The 13,164-nt window shown below is 36.2% G+C and overlaps 1 protein-coding gene across 3 annotated transcripts in view; it reads left to right on the top strand.

Annotated features, from left to right (window-relative positions):
* Positions 1–13,164, top strand: part of LOC113050381 (collagen alpha-1(VII) chain-like) — a 68,322-nt gene that overhangs the window by 17,966 nt on the left and 37,192 nt on the right. For all 3 annotated transcript variants that reach the window (XR_003276759.1, XM_026213297.1, XM_026213298.1), the window contains exons 7-32: positions 90–247; positions 841–970; positions 1,056–1,175; positions 3,139–3,294; positions 3,812–3,931; positions 4,092–4,241; positions 4,702–4,818; positions 5,259–5,402; positions 5,694–5,816; positions 6,043–6,189; positions 6,357–6,476; positions 6,596–6,862; positions 6,947–7,090; positions 7,467–7,586; positions 7,833–7,979; positions 8,817–8,942; positions 9,026–9,172; positions 9,258–9,377; positions 9,483–9,632; positions 11,135–11,271; positions 11,436–11,562; positions 11,946–12,089; positions 12,209–12,384; positions 12,591–12,620; positions 12,906–12,932; positions 13,043–13,087. Coding sequence is in view for 2 of the 3 variants with exons in the window: in XM_026213297.1 (XP_026069082.1) it covers positions 90–247; positions 841–970; positions 1,056–1,175; positions 3,139–3,294; positions 3,812–3,931; positions 4,092–4,241; positions 4,702–4,818; positions 5,259–5,402; positions 5,694–5,816; positions 6,043–6,189; positions 6,357–6,476; positions 6,596–6,862; positions 6,947–7,090; positions 7,467–7,586; positions 7,833–7,979; positions 8,817–8,942; positions 9,026–9,172; positions 9,258–9,377; positions 9,483–9,632; positions 11,135–11,271; positions 11,436–11,562; positions 11,946–12,089; positions 12,209–12,384; positions 12,591–12,620; positions 12,906–12,932; positions 13,043–13,087 (3,392 nt within the window). In the remaining variant the exon portion in view is untranslated. The remainder of the gene's footprint in view (positions 1–89; positions 248–840; positions 971–1,055; positions 1,176–3,138; positions 3,295–3,811; positions 3,932–4,091; positions 4,242–4,701; positions 4,819–5,258; positions 5,403–5,693; positions 5,817–6,042; positions 6,190–6,356; positions 6,477–6,595; positions 6,863–6,946; positions 7,091–7,466; positions 7,587–7,832; positions 7,980–8,816; positions 8,943–9,025; positions 9,173–9,257; positions 9,378–9,482; positions 9,633–11,134; positions 11,272–11,435; positions 11,563–11,945; positions 12,090–12,208; positions 12,385–12,590; positions 12,621–12,905; positions 12,933–13,042; positions 13,088–13,164) is intronic.

Genomic DNA, 13,164 nt, shown 5'->3' with positions numbered 1-13,164 from the left:
ATGAGCCTATTTTCAAAAAAAGTGTAGTGTTCCTTTAATTGATCCTGCTAAATTCAAATAATTGATTTGTGTTACTGTTTCTCCATTAGAGGCCTATAGTGGTCCATCAGGCTTGCAGTTTTCAGGTGAGACCACCAATTCACTGAGATTTCGATGGACATCTGCTGGAGGGCCTGTAAGTGGCTATGTGGTTCAGTATAGGCCCCTATCTGGCCTGGGCCAGCCAATCACAGCAGAGCTCCGACAGGTGAGAAGAATATTCATCATAAATGACTGTTGCTTTTTTGCAGACTAAATGGGGAATGGGATAAATGGGATAAACGGGTAAATGGGATACAAATGATTTAATTAATAAAACCTGAGGAAGACTCAAAAACATTACTTTCTTTTCTTAAACTAGCCACTTAATAAACCTGTAATTGTATACTATGAATATTGTTGGCTCTGTGATAAATTGGTTATGTTTTTTATTAGTAAGTAGCTTTGGATAAACATACCTTTATGGTGAGAACTCACCTTTTTGAGATCAAAATAGGACACCTATGAGATTCGTATAGATCCGATCTTTTTGTTGGGGGGGAGGATGGGTCTTTTTACAGTACCATTAGTACTAATTCAATTATGTACCCACTTATAGTCAACGACCTTCAACTGGAATAAAACTATTAAAGAAAACAATTTAAAAGACAAAGGACATAATTAGCAAAACTTACTTCAACTTTATTTAAATTACTCAAAATTATTTTCATAATTTTAGTTTTAGTTTAAAATAGCAACAGCATTGGATTACACAAAGTATAGCATAATTCTCTCCACTGAATTTTATGTTTTTAACTACAGGAAACAATACCAAGCAACCAGCAGAACTACACTGCACGAGAGCTGCGCTCGGGCACTGACTACCTGATCACCGTTGTTGCTCAATACCCAAACAGCTTGGGAGAGTCAGTGTCTGGCAAGGCCCGAACAAGTGAGAACTGCACACAACAGAAATATGTGTCTTCCAATTCAGCATCATTTAAAAAATCTCTCTCTTACCCCAAACTAACCTCTAGAGACTTTTAGGGGTGTGACTGCACTGCGACTGATTCAGGCAGGGTTTTTTACTCTGGTTTTGGGCTGGGACACTCCAGATGATCAAGTACAGGGTTACAGAATCACCTATGGACCTGCAGGTGAGATAGACACAATCCCATATGGATACTAATCCGTAACTTTATTGCATTTATCAGTAATGTTTTTACTCTTTAAATGGTAAATACCATAATTGTATAGTATTTTTTATTATTTTTCTAAAGAAGATGTTCAACATTCGCTGTCACAATTCTGAGTGGTTGCTAAAGTGAATGTTAAACATCTGATTGTTCAGAGAAGTAATAGCACATTCATGTCTCATCAAAAAGCCACATGATTAGACATTAATGTCTGTTGCACAAACAGTCCACTGTAATACAAAGGTTGAGGAATTTTGAACAAAGCAAGCACCACTAACTAATGATTTTAGCAGTTTGATAAAAGGAAGATGGGGATGTGAGATAATGTTCTGTTGTTGTTGTTGTTGTTTCCCAAAGGTATTTTTGTCAATTGCTTGAAGGAGTGCCAGTTTACTTTACCTGGTTGATATCCAGGTGTGAGCTAGCAGAGAACAGATCTGTCAGATTAGGTGTGACACTATGTTTAATCAGGTCTTTGAAGCTAGAGGAAGATGTTTCAACCTGCCTGTCTGAGCCCAATGTTCCATGCAAAAGAATAGACGCTGAAACTGTGATTTAAAATTGTCCTATGTAATTAACTGACTCATATATATGCTGTGTTTGGTATGAGTTGCTATGAACTGCTACCGCTGTACCAAACCCCCAAACCCCGTTGTTCCATGCATGGAACCAAAAGAGGTTTTATCAATCTGGATATATACCAAAGCATTTTAAAATTAAAAATATTAAATAAAATGCATTTGTTGCTAATGAAAAGCTATGAAAAGGCAGATAGATAAAGGGATAATGCATTAAGGCAAGTAAGGGCAATCTAATGAATCTGCAAACCCTTTTTGCTTTTCAAAATATTAGAGACAGATTGTGTTAGTCAGAAGAGAAAGAGATGTCACATTTGCTGTTAATCTGTCACAGAGCTGCTCTCTGTTCCTCGTTTCCACTTCTTTAACAACCTTTATATAAAGACATGAACAGATACTTTATATATTTGTATAAATAAATACAGATACTACATGTTTAATGGTATTGGATGATTTGTAAATTTAAATGTTGCATTCAAAGTTAGTATGATTAGTTGTTTATATAGATGTTTGTGAGGAAATGCTGCTACTCATTTTCTTTAATCTTTTCATGTTTATGTGACTTTTGAAAAGAATGTATACCCATGTGTATAAGTTCTTAATCAGTGGAGCAGCCAGTTATTCTGGGACTGCTGAATGAAGTAGTTGTTTAGTACTGTTAATGAATCTTTGTAGTACTTGATTCAAGGTTGATATAAATATTGAAGTTGGGGTTCTTCTCCTTCTTCTAGTTCTTCTAGTTTTTATGTTTTTACACAAGTGGGAACATCTACTGTTTTGGAAGAGTACAAAATAATGGCAAAATAGGGAAAAATGTAATTTAATGTCCTTCTTTCAGTTTTGTAGGATTTTTAAACCATTGACCGTACATCAGTACATCATTATAAGAAACACATATGCAGCTGTGTTAACTATTGTTTTTTTTTTCTATTTTATTTAATGTCAAGGTCATGTAAAAAAGTATTAATGTACATTAAATAAAACATTTTGAATCTTAAAAATATAAAAAATAATTGAAAAATGTATTATCACAGTCTCTGAAAATGTTCCATTGATGTTGAGCTTACAGCTTAGTGAGTCATGACCTAAATAAGTAGCCATGCTGATGAATGAGTTCAGCGAGTTCATTCGATCAAGGATTTGTCTGAATGATTTAAACCAGATTTGACCAAAACATGTATTTTTCTTATTTCTGATATTACATGAAAGCACCAGCATGCTCACACAACTGACTTACAGTATTTCCACATTGCAAGCCATAGTTAAAAATACTGTTAGTAATTTTTTTGTACATAGCATAATTCATAACTAATGCTAATTGATTTTCCTGATTGATTGGTTAACAGGTCAGCCTGCTGCACAGGTGCTGGAACAGTCTGTGGGGGCAGAGTCAACTTCTCTGACTTTGGTTGGTCTTAAGTCAGACACAGAATATGTGATCAACTTGTACCCACTATTTCCCCGTAACAGCGCCTCACCAGCTACCCTGACTGCCCGCACATGTGAGTCCTTATATATTATGGTTCACAACTTTCAGTAAGCAGTAAGAAATCAGTAAGAATTTTTTGGTTTGTTTTAAAGAAATTAATACTTATATTCATCAAAGATTAATTAAATTTATCAAAAGTGACAGACATTCATAATGTTACAAAACTTTACTTTTTCAAAAAAATGCTGTTTTTCCACAAAATATTAAATTAGACTAAAACGTGATAGATGACTGAAGTAAAGGCTGCTGAAAATTCAGCCTTGTCATCACAGAAATAGATTACATTTTTAGATTTATTAAAATATAAAAAGTTATTTAAAAATTGTAATAATATTTTTTATTAAACAAATGCATTTTTGGTGAGAATTAGAGACTTTCAAAAACATTAAATCTTAGCGACCCCATATTTTAAAAGGTAGTGTTATTTATAAACACACGGACGCAATCAGACACCGTTTCCTCCTCCTGCATCACTAAAGTGTTCATGCTAATATATAAAGCTTGGTCTGTGTATGTTCCTGTGCTTGCAGTGGGTTTAGAGAGAGTGCAACAGCTCTCTGTTGAGACTATCTCAAGCAACAGTGTTCGAGTCCGCTGGACAGGAGTAGCAGGGGCCAGAGGATATAGAGTCATTTGGGGCCCTTTAAAAGGTCAGCACATTTTTGAAGAGGCTATTTTTAATAAAATGTTTTCTATAAGGTGATAGCCAATGAGGATGTCTATGAGTATCAGTTTAGATATTATTTCACATTTTGCTTGTATCAGATTCCTGTTTTCTGTAAAGAGTCATTTTGTCTGTGTCTCTTTCAGGAAGTGATGTGGAGACCATAGAACTGGGAGGTGATAGTGAATCTCACACTCTGGGGAATCTAAGACCAGACACGGAGTACATTGTTACAGTCATCGCCCTGTACAATGGAGAAGCTGAAGGACCAGGAGCCACTGCACGTTTTAGGATAGGTACACAGATACACATGCAGACGCATCTACAGTAAATGGTATATCAGGACGGATAATTTTTTTTTTAAGTTTGCGCTGATTTGGAAATGATTTCTGAAAGAGGTAGTTTGGCAATATTTCTAAAATAAACTACTAAATAAAATAAATGCATATAATGGTTAATTTATCACACACAGACATTGAGGTGTTCACTTTCAGTCTTTCCATTGACTCACTGTCTGCTAGATCAGAACAGAAGAACTGTTTTTTGTTTTATGACTCACAGACTGCAGCCATAAAATGCGTGAGGGTGTTTGTATATGCGCATACATGTTAGACCAAGAGACTAAGAGGAAAGAGGCAGTAACTGTCTATAAATATAATAGGACATTAAGTTCAGAAAGATGGAAGTCATTGTTTTACTATTTTATGGGACAGGAAGAGATGAAGCTAAAAGATGTTTAATGCATTTGGCTTTCAGAGCGCTCAGAGCAACAGGTCCTGAGAGCCACAACTACAGGACCCACCAGCATCAGATTAAACTGGAACCTCATACAGGCTGCCAGAGGCTACCGACTTGAATGGAAAGCTGGAGAGAGTATGAAACTGCTTAGTAAAACATACAAACACACTGTAAAAATAGCCAGGATTGTAAAAAGATTTGCAGTAATTTCTTACAATACAACAATATATTCAGATCATTTTCTGTCGTGACACAGTAAATGACTCTAAAAATAACCACATGCATTAGTTGTATAGATTTATGGAAATTTACTTGGAACCTAATTGTTGGAATGTTACATGGAAAAGATAAGCCCGATCAGCATGAACAGTTAAGGGGGCTTTGCAATACAATTTTATACAGTATGTACAATCTGCAAAAAAAAAAAATTACACGAATTATGAACTGAAACTTTGCACACTACAAAAAAAAACTAAAAGTGACTAAATAATCCAGCTAACTATGTACAGTATGAATGTAGAATAATTGTTATGTGATACTTTTTTTTGATCTTCATGTGATCCTGCTGACTGCAGGAGGCAGAGTTCAGAAGCAAGAGTTCCCACAAAGCACCACAAACTTTGAGCTCAGAAGTCTGCAGCCAAACACAGAATACATCATAACTCTATACACACTCTACGAGGGGCGAGAGGAAGCTACTTTCTTTTCAACCAAATCAGGTCAGAAAAATGATCGATGGAATACAACATGATAGTGTTTTAAACTTCAGTATTACAGTCAGAAAGACACTGGGGAGACCCAATATTTAACTGAATACAGCTTTTTCTTTTCATTACCTACAGTATTATGACGGTGTTTTTTTGAATAATTTTCAGGGATTGTTTTTATATTCCCAAAGCTTCATTCAAGCTGCATTAAACAAGTTTGTGTAAACCTGATGGTCAATGTTTTAGTTTTTATCTTGCATACCTTTCATGTGCATATGTTGATACATGGGTTGTGTTTAATAGAGCAACCAGTTGGTCCTGTCACGAACCTGAGGGTAGTTGATTCACTCGGAAACATTGTACGATTAGGATGGACAGGAGTCGCTGGGGCAACGCAGTACAACATCATCATTCTTAATACAGAATGTGAGAATATTATTTCCTCTCAATACAAATACAGTATGACAGTATAGCATTAAAGTATTGCTTTGTGATATATATATATATATATATATATATATATATATATATATATATATATATATATATATATATATATATATATATATATATATATATATATATATATACTTTCAGGAAATTTTCAATGTGCCACTACAATGATTTGAATTTGTTTACTGGTCTTTTACAGCAAATGCAGAGGTAAACAGAAGAGTTCCTGGGAATCAAACAAACTTTGACCTAAAAGACCTCGAAGATGGTGTACGCTATGCTGTCAGTGTAAAGGCACTAATTGGATCCGATGAAGGGGAACCAGCAACAGTGTTCATCAAAACAGGTGTGTGCATTCATACTTTTTCTTATGTGTGAGATTGTGTTTTTTAAGTTGTCACTCAGTACATCAGGTTCCTATGAAAATAGGTGCTATTAAAGATACTCTGTAGAGTAACATAATGTGGATATATTATGTCAGAAAATAACTGCTGGAAACTGAATGTTAAACAGAACCTCCACTGCGGGTGACCAACTTGCGGGTAGTTGGAAGCAACAGTCGACGAGTTAGGATTGCTTGGACTGGTGTTTCTGGGGCGACAGGCTACCGGCTTACCTGGAGACAAAGCAATAGTATGTAGACCTGTTAATGCAATGATTTGGATTTTCTGTCTTTTTTTCTTTTTTTTGAGTTGATATCACATAATTTATGTAGGTTTTAATCTGTCAGCTGTTCTCTCTTCATGTTTTAGCTGCAGAGCAATCCCGTGTCCTGGGTGGTGATATTACTACCTACACTATAGATGGGCTGCAGCCAGATGATTCTGTTGTTGTGGGTGTTGCCCCAGTGATTGATGGACAGACTGGAGAAGTGGTCTCTGTGTCTACAAGAACCAGTGGTTCTACTGGAATAGTTACAGGGCTACGAGTCATTGAAGTAGCATCTTCAAGGATAGTAATAACCTGGTCTCCTGTGAATAGAGCAACGGGCTATAAAATCACCTGGCGGCGAAGTGACGGTATGGACAACATTAACTTTAGTACAGTAAATTTATTCTAATGTGGGCATGGAAACGTTTTTTTTATTTTATTTTTTATTGTAGGAGTTGAAGACTTTGAGATTGTACCCCCTGATGTGGCTTCCTATACCATTGATAGACTCCAGGAAGGTGCAGCCTACCAAATATTAGTCTCAGCCCTTTTTAACTCACGGGAAGGACCTGTTGCCACTGTGACTGCAAGGACAGGTAGTTGTTGTCTTTTTGTATTTTGATATATCAGTTAACCATATGAAAGGTGCTTTAAAATGCTTGAAATCACCATTAAATTGAAATTAATTTCCCTTCCCCTTTGCAATGACATCACTTCTCTGGTGAGCTCTCCCCTCTAGCAACCTTTCAGTTACATGAGATTGCAGCAATTAACAAATGACAATGATCCTACAATCTAATCAGTTTACGATGGACAAAATGAAATAAAAAAATAAATATATTTTTGTTTGGAATATATATGTCACAAAAGAAAGAAAAGAAGTTTGCAATTTCAGTTTTATGCTGACTTTAAAAATTAATCATCTGAGCTTTCTGCAGTAAGGAAGGTTTAATTGCTCATTCTATCCTTCAGATCAGGTGGGTCGCGTCACCAGTTTGCAAGTGGTGGAGGCCCAAGGAGAGCTTGTTCGAGTCAGTTGGGTTGGAGTTCAAAATGCGACATCATACAGAATACTCTGGAAGAGGACTGATGGTGAGATTTTAGAGTGATTTTAAAGTAAATACTCACATAGGTGAGTGTAAGTGTTATGTCTTATAGGAATGAAAAATCACCAGTGACATCCTTGATATCTCAATTCTCTTATTTTTGTTATTGAAAATCTAAAAATCCAAGGGTTGTATTGACCTCCAGAGGTCACAGCTCATAAGATATGTAGACGACAGAAGTCAAAAGAAAACTTCACCCATCATAGAAAAATAAAACTGGTTGCGTTTGTAGGTGAAGAGGAGCGGAGTCAGCTGGTTGGGGGTAACGTGACATCAGTGGAACTGAGGCAGTTGGATGAAGGGGTACAGTATGAAGTGAAGGTTCTGGCTCTAGTCCGGAACAGAGAGGGCCCACCTGTCTCCGTCAGAGTCACTACTGGTGAGTGTTGTTTGTATGTGATGTTTGTTTGTTTCCCTGTTTCAAGTGATATTCAAGTCATTAATCCGTATTTTCTAGGGCTGGCTTTACAATTTCAATTTCTCAATTTTAAAGGATTCTAAATTTGATAAACTGACATTGATTTTGAAATTCCAACAACAATCTTTTAGTCTATGCTGTTTTCTGTTAACACATCAACAACATTATTTGTAGCATGCTTCTCATAAAATAAATCACAATTAACTTTGTGCTTTGTTGCTATGAAATATTTCAAAAATGTATTGAATTGGAAGCATAATTATTTCATAAAAAAATATTTTATAAAATACTAGAAAGTTATAAAAACTGTTGTAAATGTTTCAATTAAATATTTGTATACAAGTCAGTTTTTATTGTGTGTTACTTTTTTTAATCTAAGGATAAATTGTAATTGGAATTAATAGTTTGGACTGCTATTAATTTTAGCCTTTAATTTTACAGTTATGTGCCAACTGTCCGGGTTCCCTATATAGTTTACACTATAAATTGAGAGAGATTTTATTCCTTGAGAAAAATTTAATGTATTTTACCTGATATATATTTAAAATAATCAAAGGTTGAATCAAATAAACTGAAATTACATTTATGAATGAACATCTAATCAAATTGTTAAATTTGTGTCAATACCCATCTGTAATATTAACATACATTTCTATTCCACAGAATTAATATTTACACAGTGCACAAAATAAAGAAATGAACACATAATCTTTCTTTGTGGCTTGGCTAAAGATCTGATCAAATTTAATAGAAATGTTTCCTTATAAAAGTGCATTGATATCACTGTTTGTTGTGCAGGGGGCCAGAGAGGGACAAGAGTGGAGGGTTTGCGTGTTTTGGACTCAACCCCAGGGGGGCTCCGTATAACCTGGAGAGCAGTGAGTGGAGCCAGCTCATATCGAATCTACTGGAGGTCCTCACAAGGTAGTTATACAGGAACGCATGTAATCACACACACAAACCAGACTCAGCTAAAATCATGATGTTATTTTGCCTGCTTTTGCTAGGTGAACCCGAATCAAGTCGTCAGATTAGTGCCGATGCAACTTCATACACACTCGATGGACTTCGTCCTGGTCTGAGCTACACTATAAGATTGTCTGCTATGGTGGACGGTCAAGAGACTGAAGCTACCACCATCAGAGCAACCACTGGTACACACGACACATTGTATCTCACATCTGATCTCTGTCATTCTCTAGCCTCTTTTATTCATCATTTCTGTCTCTGTTTTTTTAGATGCTCTGCCACCTGTGACTGGTTTGAGTGTGACAGACAGTACTGAGAATTCAGTCCTTTTAGGCTGGTCACCAGTAACAGGAGCCACAGGATATATTTTACGTTGGACAGAGGAAGAAGGTGATATTTCTAAAGGTTGAGGAACTGGTAGTGTGTGGTTTAAGATGCAGAAGCACAATTATAGTTAAAAGCACATTTAGTTTATTATAAACTCTCTTTCTTCAGACACAGGAACGGGTCTGTCTGAAACGCTGCCTGGTACAGCCACTTCTTACCGTGTGATAGGTCTACGACTGGGCCGTCGGTACCGTTTCACTGTGCAGCCCACCTTCCAAAACCAGGTTGGACCTGAGACCACAGTGGAGGAACGCACAGGTTACAAAGTTTCTTTCCCTTTCTCGTCCAACTATAGGCAAATTGAAAATGTTTAAGTATAATTTAAACAAAATATACTTAATTATTGGTAGTTTAACAAATTAAAGTGCTTGTTTTAATATTTAGACAAATGACTGTCAAGTGATAACATTTCTATTTAAATGATATGCTGATTAATTAATCACAAATTAGGCACACATCAATTTTGGCTGAATTATTACCCCTCTCCCTCCCCCAGTAGATAATTACATTTCATTTTGGTTTTAAATGAAAAAAGTACATAATACATATTACAAAAAAGTAGCTTTAGAAATAAATATTTTGATTCAGCATTGCATAAATAATGACAATAAATGGGTATTAATGTTTTTTTTTTTTTTATGAATAGTGAAATGAAATTATATTTAAAACAAAAAGTTAAATGATACTCTAAATATAAAAATAAAAGTAGCTGTGTGAGTGTGTCATTCATTAAATGGAATTGTTAAAATGACTGATTCATTCAGAAACTAAACATCTTTATGAATTGGTCACTGAATCATTGGCTCACTAGATTCATTCAAAAACATGCATTTATTCAGTAACGAAAGAACACTTAGTGTCCTAAAATGGCACAACAGTTCTGCTGTGTTTTTTTTTTTTTGGAACCGTTTTTGTTTGTGAAATTGAGCACAACATTGTCAATATTGTGTCTAAAATTGAACACAATTAAAGTTATTGAGCTGTTACATAAAATGTATGTAACTTTTGCAGTCATGCAGATATGTGTGGAATAACAGCAATCTTGCTTGTGTGGTATTGCTAAACTATATCATATGACATAAAATGAAGACAAAAACCTTTACAAGAAGATTTTTTGCCATCATATCTTACATTTTAGGGGCATGCTGTAAAACTGCATTCTCATTGGCTAAATTACACAGTCTGTCGTGGTCCTGCATCATGTTTGTCAGCAACTGCGTTCAGTCTAAGATAACATACAAGTCTGGGCCTGGGCAGGGTGCAAAGTAATAATTTTGAAGCTTTATTTTTTCCAAATGTAATCACAAAATAAAATACGGATCTGACTCTTCCGGTAAAACCTTCTGTGTGAATTATTTCATGCAGTACTTTTGACTTTGAAGACAAATTACTGCTTGCAATGTGAGTACACATTGAAAAACATGCCATTATACGGTTCAGTCACCGGGAGATTTTCCTCTCACTACAAGCTCTCCCTGCTAGCACTTTTCATTTGGGAAGTTACAAAGACTGAAAGATGATGATAGTGCTTAATGTTATGTTGTACCTTCACACTGTCATTGTGCAGTGAATGTAATGCTGTAATAAACGTTCCCATAGATGATTTGCACCAACTTTATTTTTTATCTAGTCAAGAGTTCATGTCTGTGGTGCTGATATGAATACATTTTTGCATAAATAAATAAATTAACTACAACATTGTTCTAATTAATCTCCTGCTGTATTCCTTGATTAATATGTTTAATAAATCCACGTTTTAGTGTGTGTGGGAGGGCGTTTAGATGTTGTCTTCCTTGTCCCCGCGTCTCGTGATCGCTCTGGCCTGGTGAGACCTGTGTTGTCTCTACTGGCCAGTTCTGCTGGATCCTTTACCTCCATCGGGCCCAGAGACTCCCAGGTAGTTATTTTGGTACTATGGTCATGTTGGTCCAATTGTTTTTATTATTATAATTATTCATGGCTCCAAAAAATAAATAATTGTTGTGAGAGAGTTCCGTCTTCTACATGAGACATTGTGCAGGTCAGTGTGAATAAAGTGTTTGTAATACCTATTTACTCCAGATGGGGGTGGTGATGTACAGTGAAGATCCAAAAGAGCGCTTTCTCCTCAATCGTCATAGCAACAGTGAGACCCTTCTGCGGGACATTTTGGCCACCCCATTCAATGACAGACCAGGAAATAATATAGGTCTGTTTGTGAAGGTTTCTTTTTTTAATGTTTGTGTACCATTAGTATATGTATGTGAAGCTGACACAAACATGTCCAGGTCGTGTTTTAACCCAAAATCATATGGAAGATAAAAATGAGGAATAATGTATTGCATACGGTATATATTGCATAAATAAAATTAAGAAAATGTATGGTACCCATACAGACCTACTTACTGTAGTGCAATAGTATTAAAACCATCCAAAAACACTTCCAGTGTAATAAATTACATATGAAACCTTTTACAATTTTAACAATTTACATATATTTAAGTTGTCATTTCAAGCATGTTTATATCTGTTATTCAAGTGGCATTATTATGTGAATGTGAGTGTGCTGATATTTTCTGCCTTTATGTGTAGGCCAGGCAATGACACATGCACGCCAGTTTTTGCTGAGCGCACAAGCAGGTCGTAGGTATGGTGTTCCCGGGGTGCTTGTCATTATCGCTGACGAAAAGTCAACTGATGATCTTAGCCAGCCCGCTGCTGCTGTTAAAGCCGATGGTAAGCCACACAAAATCAGCCCCAGCGCATTAATTCACACACACAAAACAGAACAATCCAGGCTGCTCTGTCCCATGTCCATAAGAGTGACTTAGCGCTTTAATAACTCTGTCCCTCAGGTGTGACAGTGTTGGCGATAGGAATTGGACGTGCAGACACTAGAGAGCTGCGTTCAGCAGTGACGGATGGCAGCACTCAGAATCTGCTCTATGCTCAAGACGCAAATCAGCTCTATGGTCTCCACCCCGACCTGGCAGACCTCCTCTGTGGCCTTGCACGAGGGACTAGTGTCACGGTCAGATCAGTTCCATCTGTCTAGCTGTCAGAAATGTTGTATCATCATTTTTTTTATTATGATGTTTGCTTGGCCTGTCAAGCTTGCCTTAGTCATGATACAGCAGAAATTATATAGTATGGTGGTTTTAAACCTCATTGATAGTCTTTATTGATTAAAAAGAAGACAGTAAAGACTGATTAAGATTATTTGTTGTCTCCTTTTAGCCAGTGCCTTGTACCGTAGAGTGTCCTAAGGTAAGTGTGTACTGAAAAGACAAACATATACAGAAACTGCAAGATATAGTTACAGATTTTTGTGTACATATGTTGCATAGTGTTCCTGTGGCTCAGTGGGAGATGTTGCATTAGCAGCACAAAAGGTTGTGGGTTCGATTTCCAGCGAACATATTACCTAAAATTGTTTAGCTAAAGTCATTATAAGTTGCTTTGGATGAAAGCGTCTGCTAAATGCATTAATTTAATTTACATATGTACATCTACTTGCACTTCACAAAAGATTGACCTGCTTCTTTGTTTCAGGGTGCTAAAGGGGAATCGGGTCAGAAGGTAATAATTGTTGTTGGATATAATAACTAAAAGTTGACTTGTTGGCGTTGATAGTTAATGTAATTTTCTGGTGAAATGTTTATACATTGTGTCTTTTTGTGTGTTTATAGGGTGAGAGGGGCAGAGATGGACTGGATGGAAGAAAAGGCGAGCCTGTGAGTTGATTTGCATTCACATTTAGCTCTGTTTGTTCATCTACACTATGGGATTCATTAGTTATCGCTTATAAACA

The sequence above is a fragment of the Carassius auratus genome, chromosome 31 (genome assembly GCF_003368295.1).
Source record: "Carassius auratus strain Wakin chromosome 31, ASM336829v1, whole genome shotgun sequence".
NCBI classification, from domain to species: Eukaryota; Metazoa; Chordata; class Actinopteri; order Cypriniformes; family Cyprinidae; genus Carassius; species Carassius auratus.
Note: the sequence above shows the minus strand (reverse complement) of the source record. Positions and strands in the feature narration are given on the sequence as shown.